Source organism: Anabrus simplex, chromosome 5 (assembly GCF_040414725.1).
Source record: "Anabrus simplex isolate iqAnaSimp1 chromosome 5, ASM4041472v1, whole genome shotgun sequence".
Classification (NCBI taxonomy): domain Eukaryota; kingdom Metazoa; phylum Arthropoda; class Insecta; order Orthoptera; family Tettigoniidae; genus Anabrus; species Anabrus simplex.
This window is the reverse complement of record NC_090269.1, coordinates 90,821,390-90,837,409: the sequence shown is the minus strand read 5'-3', so window position 1 is coordinate 90,837,409 and position 16,020 is coordinate 90,821,390. Positions and strand designations below refer to the sequence as shown.

General features: G+C 39.9%; 1 protein-coding gene across 2 annotated transcripts in view; it reads left to right on the top strand.

The window, feature by feature from the left end:
* Positions 1–16,020, top strand: part of LOC136873771 (uncharacterized) — a 461,175-nt gene that overhangs the window by 95,346 nt on the left and 349,809 nt on the right. For both annotated transcript variants that reach the window (XM_068227563.1, XM_068227564.1), the window contains one exon: positions 7,200–7,528. In XM_068227563.1, coding sequence (XP_068083664.1) covers positions 7,200–7,528 — 329 coding nt within the window. The remainder of the gene's footprint in view (positions 1–7,199; positions 7,529–16,020) is intronic.

The following is a 16,020-nucleotide window of genomic DNA, read 5'->3' as shown; positions in this document are numbered from 1 at the left end:
TATTAAAGACTGGACAGGCATAAAAAGCACTGAAGAATTGTACCGTGTTGCTGAAGACAGAAAAGCACTCTCCACATTGATCGCTAGCATCCGGGAGACTGGGCAGGGAAGAAGAATTTTCGTAGTGTGGAAATGTGCCCCTTTGAAAAAATACATTTTTATGTTTAGAAGTTCAATATCCCACGCCATATGTATCTAAATATAATAATATTGTTTTTCCTCTACTTTTCTTCCTTGCACATAAATTTCATTGGTTCTTCACACATTCATCTGTATACTCATCTGATTCCGTACTGAACATTAAAATACCATAAATAAATTATTTACTTAGTTAATATGCTTTATAAACATAGCTTTGAGGTGAACCTGGTAGATCCACAAAGCCCTCATATTGGCTGCATAATTTTGAATATTTTGTTAACAAACTCACGTTCTTGTATCCAATACTGTTAATTCCATCATTCAGCTCTGGATCGGCTCTTCCATTTACACAGGTAACAAAGTGGTAGGTGCAGTCTAACTGCACCACTGACCACTTCCATAGGTATCCACAGGTAATAATAATATTAATAATAATGGTGATAATAATAGCGTGTGGTGCCCAGAGAGACCTGGCGCAGATTTTTCGAGTCAACGCTCTTGGATGACTTGCACGTCTGTAAGGACGGGGCCCTACTTAAGATGATGTACAATATGGAAGCAATCACAAACATCCAGTCCATGAACCATAGGAATAAACTAGTGAAGGTTGAAGTCCCTGAACTGGCCGGGAATCGAACCCAGGACCCCTTGGACCAAAGGCCATGGATCCAGACACCTACACAGGTGAGGAATGAAGGGCTGGAGTATAAAAGGAGAGGAGCATGGCATAAATTTGAGGGCCACAGCAAAACATAAAACCAACCAAACGCCATGGCGCAGCAGCCTATCAAGCGACCGCTGTTCATGCTGAATGCCTGTAGATTACGAGGTTTCATGTGGTCGGCACGACGTATCCTCTCGGCTGTTATTCTTGGTTCTCTTGACCGGGCCCGCTATATCACTGTCAGTTAGTTCCTCAATTGTAATCACATAGGCTGAGTAGACCTTGAACCAGCCCTTAGATCCATGTAAACCCCTGACTTGGCAACATACAATTTGTCATAATGCAATCCTCCTCCTTCTATTATGGTACGCCATGGTACAAAAATGGGTATTTTACTTGCAGGCCTATCACCGTATTTTTTGAATCACCTAATATATATTATTAGTTATGTTTAAACCTGTACCGCTTTCACTTCTGTCACACCTGCAGTTTACAACTAACGGCCCATGAAATATTTTCGTTTGGCCAGAGTTGTCAGTTTAATATCTGAAAAGATTGATGGTGACAATTATTGTTTCAAGAGGTACTACAACTAGGTAACCATATCCTATTGACATGAATGAGAGGAAAACTGGAAGAGATCAAACACTCAAAAAAATTATGGTAGTGGCAAAAAAAAGGGAAGGGTCAGAAAGGGTGTGAAAATGAAAAACTCCGTAGGCCTCAAAAACCTACTACTGTTGGGGTCGGATGAAAACAAGAGTTGACCAGAGGAGGTTGGTAGGATAGATGAAAGCGAGGTTTGTGACACAAGTAAGTTGAAGGGAGACTATGTTCCTCTACTCACGCTCCAAGTTGTTAGCCCATGGTCCCAAATTTAGTCGCCTCTTACGACAGGCAGGGTAGACTGTGGATGTATTCTACCACCCCCACTCACAGGGGAATCCGAGAAGATTGCAACAACCATTGACATATTTCATCAGATCAATATACCAGGCAAGGTATTCATTATGTATTTTGAAAAGGAGGTTGCGAAGTGTGGTGGAGAGTAATAACAATAATGTTGTGGTTTTTTTTTTTTTGTTTTTTTTTTGCTAGGGGCTTTACGTCGCACCGACACAGATAGGTCTTATGGCGACGATGGGATAGGAAAGGCCTAGGAGTTGGAAGGAAGCGGCCGTGGCCTTAATTAAGGTACAGCCCCAGCATTTGCCTGGTGTGAAAATGGGAAACCACGGAAAACCATCTTCAGGGCTGCCGATAGTGGGATTCGAACCTACTATCTCCCGGATGCAAGCTCACAGCCGCGCGCCTCTACGCGCACGGCCAACTCGCCCGGTATGTTATGGTTTTAATGCCCTACTAACTAATTTTATGCTTCAGTCAGTCAAGCCCTACTGATCTGCATTTAGGGCAGTCACCCTGGTGGCAGATTCCCTAACTGTTTTTTCCCCTAGTTTTATCTTAAATGATTGCAAAGAAATTGAAAATTTATTGAACATGTCAACCAACCGACCGATGCACGCTAAACTTAGCACACTTGGTGGCTCCATGTAGCCTATGCAGTGGCCTCCATGGTATACACTAGCCATGCGTCTTGGTGGCTGTGCTATTTACCAAATTATGAGCCCAACTTAGCACACCGGGGTGAAACGCTGGCAACCAGGAATGAGTTGGCTGAAAAATTTATAATGTCCAATAACGGACCACTTATATTGGTCTTATAAATTTACTCATTCGGACAAATATTTCAGGTTCGCAATGGGAATCAACATCCTTAACATACCACTTAATAGAGCAGCTCATCTCCTTTCTCCCAAGTCTTCCCAGCTAAACCTTTTTAACATTTTTAAAATTCTACTATTTTGTCAGAAATCACCCAGAACATATTGAGCTGCTTTTCTTTGGATTTTTTCCAGTTCTTGAATCAAATAATCTTCGTGAGAGTCCCATGCACTGGAACCATACTCTAGTTGGGGTCTTACCAGAGACTTATATGCCCTCTCCTTTACATTCTTACTACATCCCCTAAATACCCTCAAAACTATGTGCAGAGATCTGTACCCTTTATTTACAATCCCGTTCATGTGATTGTCCCACACCTAGGTACTTAGAATGATCCCCAAAAGGAATTTTCACCCCATCAGTGCAGTAATGAAAAGTGAGAGGACTTTTCCTATTTGTAAAACTCACAACCTGACTTTTAACCCTGTCTATCATTATACCTCTGCATACTCTCCATCTCACAACATTATTGAGGTCATTTTGCAGTTTCTCACAATCTTGTAACTTATTTATTACTCTATACAGAATAACATCATCCACAAACAGCCTTATCTCTGATTCCACTTCTTTACACATATCATTGATATAAGAAAACATCAAGGTCCAATAATACTGCCTTGAGGAATTCCCCTCTTAATTATTACAGGGTCAGATAAAGCTTCACCTGCTTTAATTCTCTGAGTTCTATTTTCTAGACATATAGCCACCCATTCAGTCACTCTTTTGTCTAGTCCAATTGCACTCATTTTTGCCAGTAGTCTCCCATGATCTACCCTATCAAGTGCCTTAGATAGGTCAATCGCGATACAGTCCATTTGACCTCCTGAATCCAAGATATCTGCTATATCTTGCTGGAATCCTACAAGTTGAGCTTCAGTGGAGTAACCTTCGGAAACTTCGAGGTACCGGAGTTTTGTCCAACAGGAGTTCTTTTACGTGCCGGTAAATCTGCTGACATGAAGGTGTTGTATTTGAGCACCTTCGAATACCACGGGACTGTTTCGGGATTGAACCCGCAAATTTGAGCTGAGGAGGCCAGCGCTCTACCGCCTGAGCTACTCAGCCCAGCAGTGGTGGAGATTAAGGTGGATGAAATACAGTGTGGTTTCATATCATAGAGGGGCTGTCAACACCAAATTCTCACTGTGTGTCAAGTAATTGAAGATAGTATGAGACTAAACAGACGGTTATGTTTAGTTCCGTAGATCTACAGTATTGATACTGAAGCCTCCACCTTATCAATACATTTATTTACATACTATCATTCACAGTACCGGTTTCGACCCTTTAAGGGTCATCCTCAGCTGAGAATTACAAATATAGTTCTTAAAACATCACAGTGGAAAATGTTGTACAGTACAGAAACACGCAACAGTACTCGACGTGCTGCCGTGTAATGCACAACAGTGTCAACATACAGAATAAATACGGCCTACAACATAAAAGGAAGAAGCCTTCACGCTATCTTTCAAAATCAAGATTTTAAGTATTGTAAAACAAATTGACACTTGATAATATTATACAACACCAAATTAAGGAGCACATCGCTAAAACAATTTTTATTTTTACAATATGCATTTTACTACCAACTCAGCATTAGTATGTATTATGAGTCTTGTACATATATATTGAATATGCCTCGAATTGAATACTAGACAGCTACCCAATTCTTCAAAATAGTGTCCAAGTCGCTTCAAGACGCCCATACTACCAACAGAGGAACATGGTGAAACAAACAATATAGTTATTACAAGAATAAACCCTCGAAATGTTTTAACCAATTAGCCATATGTTTTAACGCAAAATAGTGGACACTTCAAGAATACTACTAACAGTGCGTACACAGCATTGCAAGCTTTAATTTTTACGCTTATCAAAACAACAAAAACATTTACAAATGACATGTCCTTTTATACTACGTAACCCTTTTACAATCTAAGAAGAGAGGACTTATTTGACTATTTTAATTGTATCATTTGTTTTAGACGGTCTGTTGAATTGGACAATTGTCACGACTGTACAACATTTTCCACTGTGATGTTTTAAGAACTATATTTGTAATTCTCAGCTGAGGATGACCCTTAAAGGGTCGAAACCGGTACTGTGAATGATAGTATGTAAAAAAATGTGTTGATAAGGTGGAGGCTTCAGTATCAATCTTATGTTGTAGCTACAATCAATACGGAAATGAAACTTACAGATTATGATCTACAGTATGGCTGAGAAGTCCCTTTACATGTTATAGGAGAGGACAGTTAAACGTGTATTATAAGTATTTATTAATAATATTATTTATTGTTACATGTTGTTGAGATAACAATTTCCCACCATAAGCTGAGCCCTGCACATGACACGTTCACTTTGGTTAGTGTGGGAAAGTCGTGTCATGTGGTTCGCTGCATAGTTTGCTGCCTTCAGTTGAAAGAACTAAACCATGGCATATATAAGTCCTTTCACTGTTGAGGAGCATTTGATGGCTTCTGTTTGAGTTCACGATCGTCAGAATACGAAGACAACGGTAGACATTTTGAAGGACTTTGCTGTAAGGTTTGGGGAACCACCACCATCGCAGCCAAGTCTAAAAAGTCCTGTTTTATTTATAGCAATGTTTTCATGTCCAACTGTCCTATACTTTAACATGTAAAAGGACTTCTTGGCCACCCTGTACAGTATAAAAGGTATACGGCAGAGTACAAATGAAAATGTGTTAATCCTACTGAGGAATTATGTGATTAGAAGTAGGATATCACAGGCAATCGAAGGCATTTATGTTGAAAGTTAGGTCAGAGTGGTGATTGATGGTATAATGAGAATGATTGCAGACACAATTGGGTAGTCGCATAATACTGTCTGAGTTGAAAGAGAACACGTGATCACCTAGGGAGGTTATATAGGATGGAGGAAAGTGATGAACCTGGTGCAAGTAAGTGGAAGGATCACCTGACTCGGCTATAAGCCATGTGGTCGCCCATCCAAGCTCTCAAGTTGAGTATCTCTGGGGTCATCTATTAGTCACCTCCTACGACAGGCAGACGTAAATATATTCTACCGCTCTCATCCACAGAGTAAATAGAGGATTGTAGAGGTCCTTAGTGAATTAAATTCACAGAGGCTTGCAGACTGAATGCTTAACCCCTCAGCGCCGACCTCTATACGTGGTATAGACCCTCTTTTCTTCCATAGCCGCCGACCTCTATACGTGGTATAGACCCATACATGGTTTCACATTTACGGCTATAGCGCGAAGAGTTTTGGAGTTACTGATGTGCAAATTGTTTTGTTTCCAAGAAGACATTTTCAGGTTTATCAGTGTTGTAAATAAGAATTGAAAAATCGTTATAATGTAGTTGTTTTTGCAAGGATAATTATTTGTCAAATAAGTCTGAGCACTAATCTCTTGCTTTTTTAAAGTCAGTTTGCTTCATTCTTTCCCACAGAATAAAATAAAGAAATGATGATCTGAGAAGTTCGTCTTTTCCTGTGATGTTCTTTGCTCTATGTGTACATTGGGAGTGCGGTTTATTTATTATATTTGTCTTTATTACTCAGCTTGTAATATTTTCGTAACTCTCCACGAGCGCTCTGTGTAGGCATCAGGTAGTGCTGCTTTCTGTCATACGATACGAGAACCAGTTGTTCATGGTATATATCTCGTTTGAAAGACGATGTCTCGACCTTTTATCTGAAATATGTATCGAGTTGGTTTGTTCTGTCATAAATGTTATTCCCCTCATTCAGTTTCGTCCTGTTGCTTTCGGTCTCGCTGCAGCTTCATCAGTCCGTGTGACGCGCCGCGCTCAGCCGTGGTATGACTGACAGTAACGTGCTTGAAATATTGTATAATTCAGATGAAGGTTTAGTCGGAAGTAGTAGTGACAGTATAAGCAGCAGTGATAATGAAATAGATGATGTAGCAGTAGTAAATGATGAAAGTGACGATGAGGAGGAAACAGTACTTGGAAATTTCGTGTAGGAGGCTATAGATAATTATGCAGGTCAGAGAGAAGTTTTCAACAGTGAATTCTGATTGCTAAATTCTCTAATAATACTCACACAGGTCACAGAGACAAATATTGAGCAATTACCTTATCGGGTTCAGCTGGTGAAAGGTTTGTTTACAGAATACGCTCGCTTGGGAGGGGAACGAAATATTCAAGGCCGGTGCACATCAGATAATACAGTTCCAAGGTTGCGGGAAAGATATTTTATCAGAAAATTAGCACCCAAGAGTTGGAAATCCAAACCTGAGGGACATTGTATCCTGTGTTCAAAACACGGCGAAAAGAAGACGTCAGTGTACTGCTGCCAGGAGTGTGACTTGAGTCCCAGTCTCAAAGAGTGCTTTGAACTCTATCACACAGAACTAAATTACTAAGGAAATGTGAAACAATTATGCAATTATCTGCATGTACATAGCTCTGTCATAAGGAATTCCAAATTTCGTGAAAATCGGGCTACTCTTATACCTGCAGTAACGCTTTAAGTGAATCGATGTATTTCAGTCGCGCGTAGTTGAAATCTCATCCGGCCGCGGGGTAGGAAGCTATTTAAATGGCTGTGATGCTGAGGGGTTAAAGGCATAACAAGGCTGTATGGTTTTTTGTTTCAGATCGTAAAATACTGCACACCAGCCAGTCGAACTACCTAACTGAGGCTGTTCCTCTAAGTTGGGACAGGCCATTTGTCCTATCAACACCTGAGCGCCTGGTAACAGATGAGTACCGGTACTCCCAGGAAACAGATGAATACCACACCATAAGAAAGAAAGAAAGGGTTGTCTACGTCATATTCATGCCTACGAAGGAAATCCAGTTCGGCGACTTGGTAATGCTGCGTATGGATAGCAAATCTCTCAGCCTCAACATTTGCAACTTCCTTGAAGGAGGAACGCACTATTTCATCTTGAATGACCGTCAATGCCGATCCATAAAGAATGTTGTAAGTTTCACACACTGTTTATTATTTATCATAGAGGAATGATATTTATGATCTGTCATTAGCACTTCACATTTATACAGGGTATTTCAAAAATACATGGTAAAATTACAGGGTTTAATTCCTCATTTTTTGTAATGTAGACAAAGTGTTACATAAACATGAGATGTCGGCCCCTCAAGTATTGTAAGATGGAATTACCTAGAATTAAATGTTGTGTCATTAGCTAATGCTTGTCATACCCATCACAGGATAGATAGAGATGGGTCATTTGCTTGGCCTCCACGCTCACCTGATCGAAACCCATTAGACTTTTTTGTGTGAGGGTACTTCAAGTCGTTACTGTTCGAGACTGCCATTGGGATGAAGCAACACTTGTTATAGAATTGTGCAGGCTTTAGCAAAAATTCTGCCCAATATAGGAACAGTAATTTAAGTTGGTAATGAGTGAGACAAGGCTGCACCCCCCTCCCCCACCTCCTTTCAGTGTTTATATAGAACATGTGGTAAAGGAAATCAAAGAGGAATTTGGGATTTTTTGATGATATTATTATTTCATCTGAGACTACAGAATTATCTGGAGAAATTGCTGAATGATATGACAGAATTTTGGGGAAGGAGTACAAGATGAAAATAAATAAGTCCAAAACAAAAATAATGGAGTGCAGTCGAACAAAGTCAGGCAATGCAAGGAATATCAGATTAGGAAATTAAGTCTTAAAGGAAGTACGTGAATATTGTTACTTGGATAGTAAGTAAAGAGAACATAAAATGCAGACTAGTACAAGCAAGCAAGGTCTTTCTTAAGGGAATAAAAGAATTGTTCACTTCAAGCATTGATATAGAAATTAGAAAGATATTTTGAAGACTTTTGTCTGGAGCATGGCATCATATGGAAATGAAACATGGACAATAACGAGGTCAGAAATAAAGATAATAGAAGCTTTTGAAATGTGGTGTTACAGAAGAATGGTGAAGGTGAGTTGGATAGATCGAATCACAAATGAAGAGGTACTGGTGAGAGGAGATCGATTTGACTAAATTTGATGAAGGGAAGAGATAGATTAATAGGACACATCTTAAGACACCCAGGAGTTGTTCAGATTTGGGAGGGCAGTGTAGGCAGTAAAAACAGTAGGGGTAGACCAAGATATGAATACGAAAAGCTGTAGGATGTAGTATTACGTAGAAATGAAAAGATTAGCACAGAATAGGGTGGCATGGTGGACTGCATAAAATCAGTTTATGGGCTGATGACCCAAACAACAATGAGATGCCTATGGCCTGTTCATTGTAATCTGATGCCCCATGAAAACAAAGCCTGAGTATTCCTCCACTGAGAAAATTCTCTGTTTGGTAACACGTGCTCACCATGAGGAGAGCTGTACTGTGAATTTAAATTCAAAATAGGCCTCCTAAACCACTAAAAGTTTGCTATCTGAAGTACAGTATCATTCGCATGCTAGCAAAATAACAAACTATCTTTGTAAAGCGACACATTTACGCTGTGATCTAACCTACAGTGTGAATGAATAACCTTCATTTTATACAGATCTGTACAGTAAAAGAACCTAATGGATCTATTCACAGAAAAAATAAAAACAAAATTACAAAGAAAAGGTTTGTTACACCTAAAGGTACTTCTTATCTAACATGCAGCAGCCTGTGTACGCCACTACCCTAGGCACGGATACCCTGTAGCCAGAGCAAACTTCTTCCCCTCTCCACACGGATGCCCAGTAGAGAGATGTTCCCTTCCCCCTTCGTGGATTGCCAGCAGCAAGGGCAGTTTATCTTATTACTTCCAAACTACCTCATCCTCCTCCCAGTTACGTCAGGTCACCTTGCCTCAGAAACGTGCGCTCACATCTCTCTCCTTTCCCCCATGGATAACGAATAGTCCTTTGTCTGTGCTGAGATGAGTGCTACTAGTTACTATAGCATGTCACCATATGAGTCTTAATTACACAACAGGATCACTTCACCTTGGCAGTCTCTATGGTTTGTCCTATCAGGATCACTTTACCTTGACACTACCTAGTTCTTTGTACCATCAGGATCCCTTCACCTTGACACTGCCTAGTTCTTTGTTCTATATTTGCTTGACACGAATGAGTTTTTTTCCTTTGTTGCAGCTTTACATCGATTCCTAATTCTGCCCACAAAACTTATATAAATTACCAGCACACTTCCATTCTTTCACTAACCAGTTTAAAATTTTTACCTCATTACCTGATTGAGTTATCACTTCTAGCTGCTTTTTTGACATGAATTTAAGTCTCTCGTCATACATTTCTTCACACACAGTCAGTAAATGAAAATCATCATCTTCCAGTGCATAATATACAACCATATTATCGTTTAACTTTGTCCAACCCCTATTCATATAAATTTCTAACATCCACCAGATTAAGCCTCTTCTCTCTGACCATTAGCCACTTTCACATACAATACTTGATTTATCATAAACATCTTTCGGGTTGTTCTCTTTCTGCTTTTGGCCACTAACTCTTGTTCTGCAATGTCTCTTGTCCTCTTTATCACATATCTCCAACATATACCACTCCTCCTTTCCCAATCCATCTCATAATAGTCTCCTAAACGTAACTTTTCTAAAACACTTTTCACCTTATCAACCCAATAATCACCACAATTGCTCTTTTTTTTTGATACTGGTAAGATGACTGCAAAATTAAGGCCCCTTCTACTTTTCTCAATCTACACCAGTAACTAAGCACCTTTTTTAAAATGAAACTCTTTAAAAATAACACTAGCACCTGCATTAGCCATGGAATAAGGTAATTCCATAACAATCTTGCTGAACTTACTCCCTATCTGTTCCAATACCCACTCCATTTTTCCACCCCCAAATTTCTTTTCCGTACAGCATTCTACACTTCACCATTGCATTAAACACTATTCTTTGTATACCATAATCTTCACCCCAAAATTTATTTTCCAACATCCTTATTACTGAGAGCACTGCAGACACTTTCCATTTGGCCCATCTAATCTGTTCTAGCCAACTACCATTTCTACTTATCAGCAGGCCTGGATACTCCAGTTTATCTTCCACATCTATTTCCTCACCATTTATTATCCATTTCTTCTCTGGTTTCCTTTTACTAACTTTCCTACATACCATCACCTTTGTCTTGCTACTGCTACTCTTTAATGGCCATTTCTTTGCAAAACTACAAACCTCATTTAAACTTCTCTGGAGGCCCCCAGCTGTCAGCGTCAAGAATAATACAGCATTGACAAAAATTAACCCTGATATTTCTTGTATCCCTACAACTGGACAGGCTTATTTTCCCTTCCTGTGGCCACCTAATAAGTCGTTAATAAACAACAGGAAAAGAAATGGCAATAACTTACACCCCTGTTTCACATGTTTGGCTGGATATTCCATTACGGTAATGGAGTAAGTCTGTACAGCCAGCGACTCAACGCCGACTGTCGGGCGGCGGTAAATAACGCGACTTCCTAAAGGGGCCAATGGCTCCGGGTAGATGAGCCCCTTTAGGTAGGCTGATGGTCCCCTCAGTATAGGAAATGACACTGGAACCCATCACAATTGTTTGGCCCAATGAAGAAATGAGCAGAGGAGGAATCCTTTACTCTCCTGGTTCCTAACGGTCATGGAGGCAGAGGAGGTCATGCCAGGTGAACTGGCTGTGAAGGTGCACCTCAGTACCTTTGAGTCTGCGCCAGTTCCTTGCAGTCTCGGTATTTCATCCTGCATGTCTCATTCCATATGTGCCGGAGGACAAGGCTCCAAGATCACAGTGCGTGGGTCACTTCCTGGCAAGCTGAGATCCACCCTAAACAAATCCACACCAGTGGCACTCCTTCCAAATGTCACTTATTACTTCCAAAGTCCAATGGCAAGGGGATATGGATGGTGGGAGCAGGTTATGGGTGAAACTGGAAGCCCCTAGTTCAGACCTGCACATTGGCAGCAGATGTGTGATGGTTGTCTGCCTGAGACCCTTTGCATACTCAGGAATTCGGTCCTGCATCTGTGTTTGGGCCGGCCTGTTTAGAATTACCGCTGCCCACCCCACACGGGGAAGGCCCTAGGGAAGGTGGGTTAAACATTGGAAGTCACTTTTTATGTCCAGCTGGGTGGCTGCACCCAGCGGGTCACTTCTCATGTGGTCAGAAATCAAAAGCAGGAAAGAGTCACACTCTGAAAATTGGAACATGGAATGTATGAACTTTACTTGATGTGTCCAGATAATGACAGGCCTGAGAGAAGAACAGCTCTCATTACCCTCGAGCTCTCTATACTTGACATTGATGTTGCTGCTTTGAGTGAAACCAGACTCTCCACAGAAGGCAGAAATACTGAGTTCGGTTCAGGATATACCATCTTCTGAAAGGGAAAGGAGGAGCAAGAATGTCACATCCATGGTGTGGGATTTGTTGTGAAGACTAAACTGGTTACTGATCACTAACATACTCCCACTGCAATCAGCGAAAGGCTTATGACTCTCCGCATTCCACTCTCAGGAGGTAGTTTTATGACACTCATATCTGCCTATGCTCCAACCCTAGATTTTGATGATGACATAAAGGACGAGTTGTACAATCAGCCGAGCATCTACTGATAAGCTCTTACTCCTTTGCGATTTGGGAGAGTAATCGGCTATGAAAAAAATGTGATGGGTAAGCAAGGAATTGGCAATTGTAATACAAATGGACTGTTGCTTCTCGGTCTATGTGCAGAACATGAACTCTTCATTACTAACACTCAGTTTCGACTGTCTAACCGCTTCAAGACCACATGGATGCATCCTCGATCCAAGCATTAGCTCTTTCTTGATTATGCCATTACACAGCATTGTGATAAGAAGGACTTATTACTAAAACAGCAAGAAATATTGATGATTGTTGGACTGATCATAAACTCCTTATTTGTCAACTCAGGAACTCTATATGCCCTAAAAAACCTAGGAATCTCCAAATCTTGGACCAGAAGAAAGTTTAATACGTTTAAACTTCAGGATGAATCCTTTGCCACAGAATTTCAGAATGTGATCAATGTACATTTAACAGTTAACCCAGTTAGCAAAAATGACATTCAGCAAGAATTCTTGCAGTATTCTTGACATGTTAAAGTTCTTTGAACCATGTCTCGATGTGGGCCACTATATCAAAACTCTCCACCAGCCTACTTACTTCTTCATTGCCCAGCTTACTTACTACCCCTTCATTACTGTCGCCTTGCTCTCCTCATATGTTTGCTTAGTACTTTAATGTCTCTGCTAGCCAGGCTGAGTGGTTCAGATGGTTAAGGCGCTGGCCTTCTGACCCAAACTTGGCAGGTTCGATCCTGGCTCAGTCCGGTGGTATTTGAAGGTGCTGAAAAATGTCAGCCTGGCACATAAAAAAATTCCTGCAGGACTAAATTCCGGCACCTCAGCGTCTCCAAAAACTGTAAAGGTAGTGGGACGTAAAGCAAATAACGTTATTATTAAATTCTCTACTAGCTTTGCTGCTGATATCCTGTTTCATCCAGACCTGCTCTTCTTTTAGGTTCCCTGTATTCCTTAGAACAATGTTTGCCTTCAGGGTAGATATTAGCATAAGTTTAATTGGCCTATCAGCTTTCCCTTTCACTTTTCCCACTCTTTGAACCTCGTCAATATCCATTTCACTAAAAAAAATTTCTTCGTTGTGATCTGTATTATCTCTTCTACCTTCACTTTACCTTCTTTCACAGCTTCTTCCACTCCAGCATAATCCTTCTGCACTCACTCAGCACATCTGCTCACTCTGCTTACTCAATCAAGACTGTCTAACCTACAATATTACATATTACACTGAGCCACTACCCATTGTAAATCAGTGTTATTTCTCACCCAGTCTTCATTTTACACTGAATATAACATCGTTCATTGATTCATTTTTGTGTCTCCAGATTTACTTCATACAAATCAGAGAGAGAGAGAGAGAGAGAGAGAGAGAGAGAGAGAAAGAGGAGCAGTAAAGATGAGTGGAGTTAAGTGTGAGTTCCATAAATGCAGAAATCTTATAGAAGACAATACACTATTGCAATCTACGGGTATGAGCCAGATTTTCTGCACTCAGCTGTACAGCACCAGAAATGTTTTGAGGCTGTTCTTAATGTACAAGGCAATGAGTAGAAGCCCGCAGAATGGTGGGCATTATGAATACTTCTTGTAAGATAATAAACGTTAGTGCATCATCACGTGAAATTCAAACTAAATTGTAACAAATAACATTCCAGCTTACAATGCCATACTTGAGGATCAAATATTTCATTAACTATGAATTTAGGACCCATGCTTATACAATCTTTTTGACAAGAGGAATCCAGCCCTGCAATTTTGCTGTATATTTTTGGAACCTGTGTAATATCTATTGTATATCGACCATTTATAGACTTCATGTGAGGCTTGTCCGGAAAAGAAAGATACATCACTTATAAACCAAAGGGTAAATTTGTAATGTGTACTGTGGCTACACTGGCTTTGCCCATAGTCCTTTCGCTTTCCTGTCGAGTCTATGCGGCAGTGGTACACGGAATCTTGTTTGTGTAAAACATGTTGGAAATGGCTGCGGCGGTCCTGAATTCCATCAAGTGTGAGGTGCACTCAATGGAAATTTATTGGCCAATTGTTGGTGCTAATGAGAATTGTAACAGAAGGTGGGAATAAGGAAGCAAATGGACCTCAGGTCTGGTTGAGGCAGTAGCAAAAGAACAAAACAAAACAAAACAAACAAAAAAGTCTCAGTTTTACCAAGAATTTACTGTTAATCTTTTTTCCTTCTTTTTCGTTTGAAATTTTCAATTAACAAATTTTATATATGTAAATATAAGCAACAAGTAAATAAAGCTAGCTCAAAAGAACTTGACAGTGATGATATACTCGTATGTATACGAGGGTTGATTCAGACATTATGAGAACTACACCTTTTTTCTCTCGAAAGAGCTCCAACACAGGAAATGTACAAGTAAATTTGAAAGTGTGCAACAAGGCTTTTTAAAGTGACTCCACTCTGGGTAGGGATTCAGGAATCTATGGTAAAATGAAAGAACGAACAGGGCATTTAAAATAATTGTTTTATTGTTATGTAACCTGTATACAGTGTGCTGTATTATCTATTTAATATTGCTCAGATTAGTCTCCTTGGTTGTCTAAGGTTCATTACCACTGATAAAGAAGACAGAAATTTCCATTGGTTGCAGAGATTTATCAATGTGCCTTACCTCACGTTGATATTCTCCTACAATGTTTTGTTCGTTAGCAAAACATTCCCAGCGCAATGGCAACTTCTCTTTGAGAATAAGATAGAAGCCTCATGGACCAAGATATGAGAACTCTATTAGACTTTGGCTACTTCCATTAAGTACTGCTGTTATCAGACAGCTGACATAGGGAGCATGATCATGGCTGGAATGATGCACCCATACCCCATCTGCCACCAACATTATGAAGTTCATGTAATTTACAATGTATATATTACATGTTTGACGTTGGCACAATTTCAGGATATAAAAAATCATTGCCATGACTTCTGAACTAACCCTCGTATATATAAAATACAAAAATCTTGAGAATTTTTTCAGAGAACCAGGTTAAAAACAGGTGTTTGTATATATATATATATATATAATGTCCGAGGAAAGGGTATTATTCTAGGATGTGATGGTACTGATCATTGTGGAAAAAATTTCATATGAACATGGGGTCAATATTTATGCATCAACCCGTCGTCGCACTTAATCTCAGTACAAGATGCAGAGTGTCTCCGTGCCTGTATCAATGCTAATGGGGGGAATTTAGAACATTTCATGTAAGGAAGAGTTTCACGTGTTATATTGTTATGTCCTGTCCCTGAGTGTTTCCCATGATTAATGTACTATGTAGAGTTGTAGAAAATGAGTTTGAACATGGGAAAAAAACAACATCATTTCCAGACCCATGCCCATATAACATATTTTCTTCTTCTATGTATGAGGAATGTGCCCTGGAAGTTTGGCCAAATTTTTTTATTACACCCTACATATGTTTATAGTAACAAGCCAACTATAAGCCTCACAGAGCAATCATAGAGTCCATAAATGAAAAGGGAGTGCACATAGTGTGGCCATGCAAACCCCATTGTACTAAATTAGAGAAAAATCTGGTACATTCACCTCCCGCTAAGGAAATTCAAATGCTAAACACTGAGTTATTTTAAATATAACATAGAAGAGCTAATCCCATACTGCAAAAGAGCCAAAAAAATACTTGAAAAGATGAAAGACTAAGCTTAGAAAAGTCTGAAAATATCTAAAGGCAAGATATACAAAATCAGAGGAGATCCCATAAAAGAATGACAATAGAAAACACTTCACTGGAGCATGGTTGCCAAATAAAACATGGCTTAAGCCCAACCTACACTGTGACTGGGGGAGAAGAAATAATTCAAATCCAAAAAGATCCAAAACGAACTAACCGCATTGAATGAAAGGGGAAGAG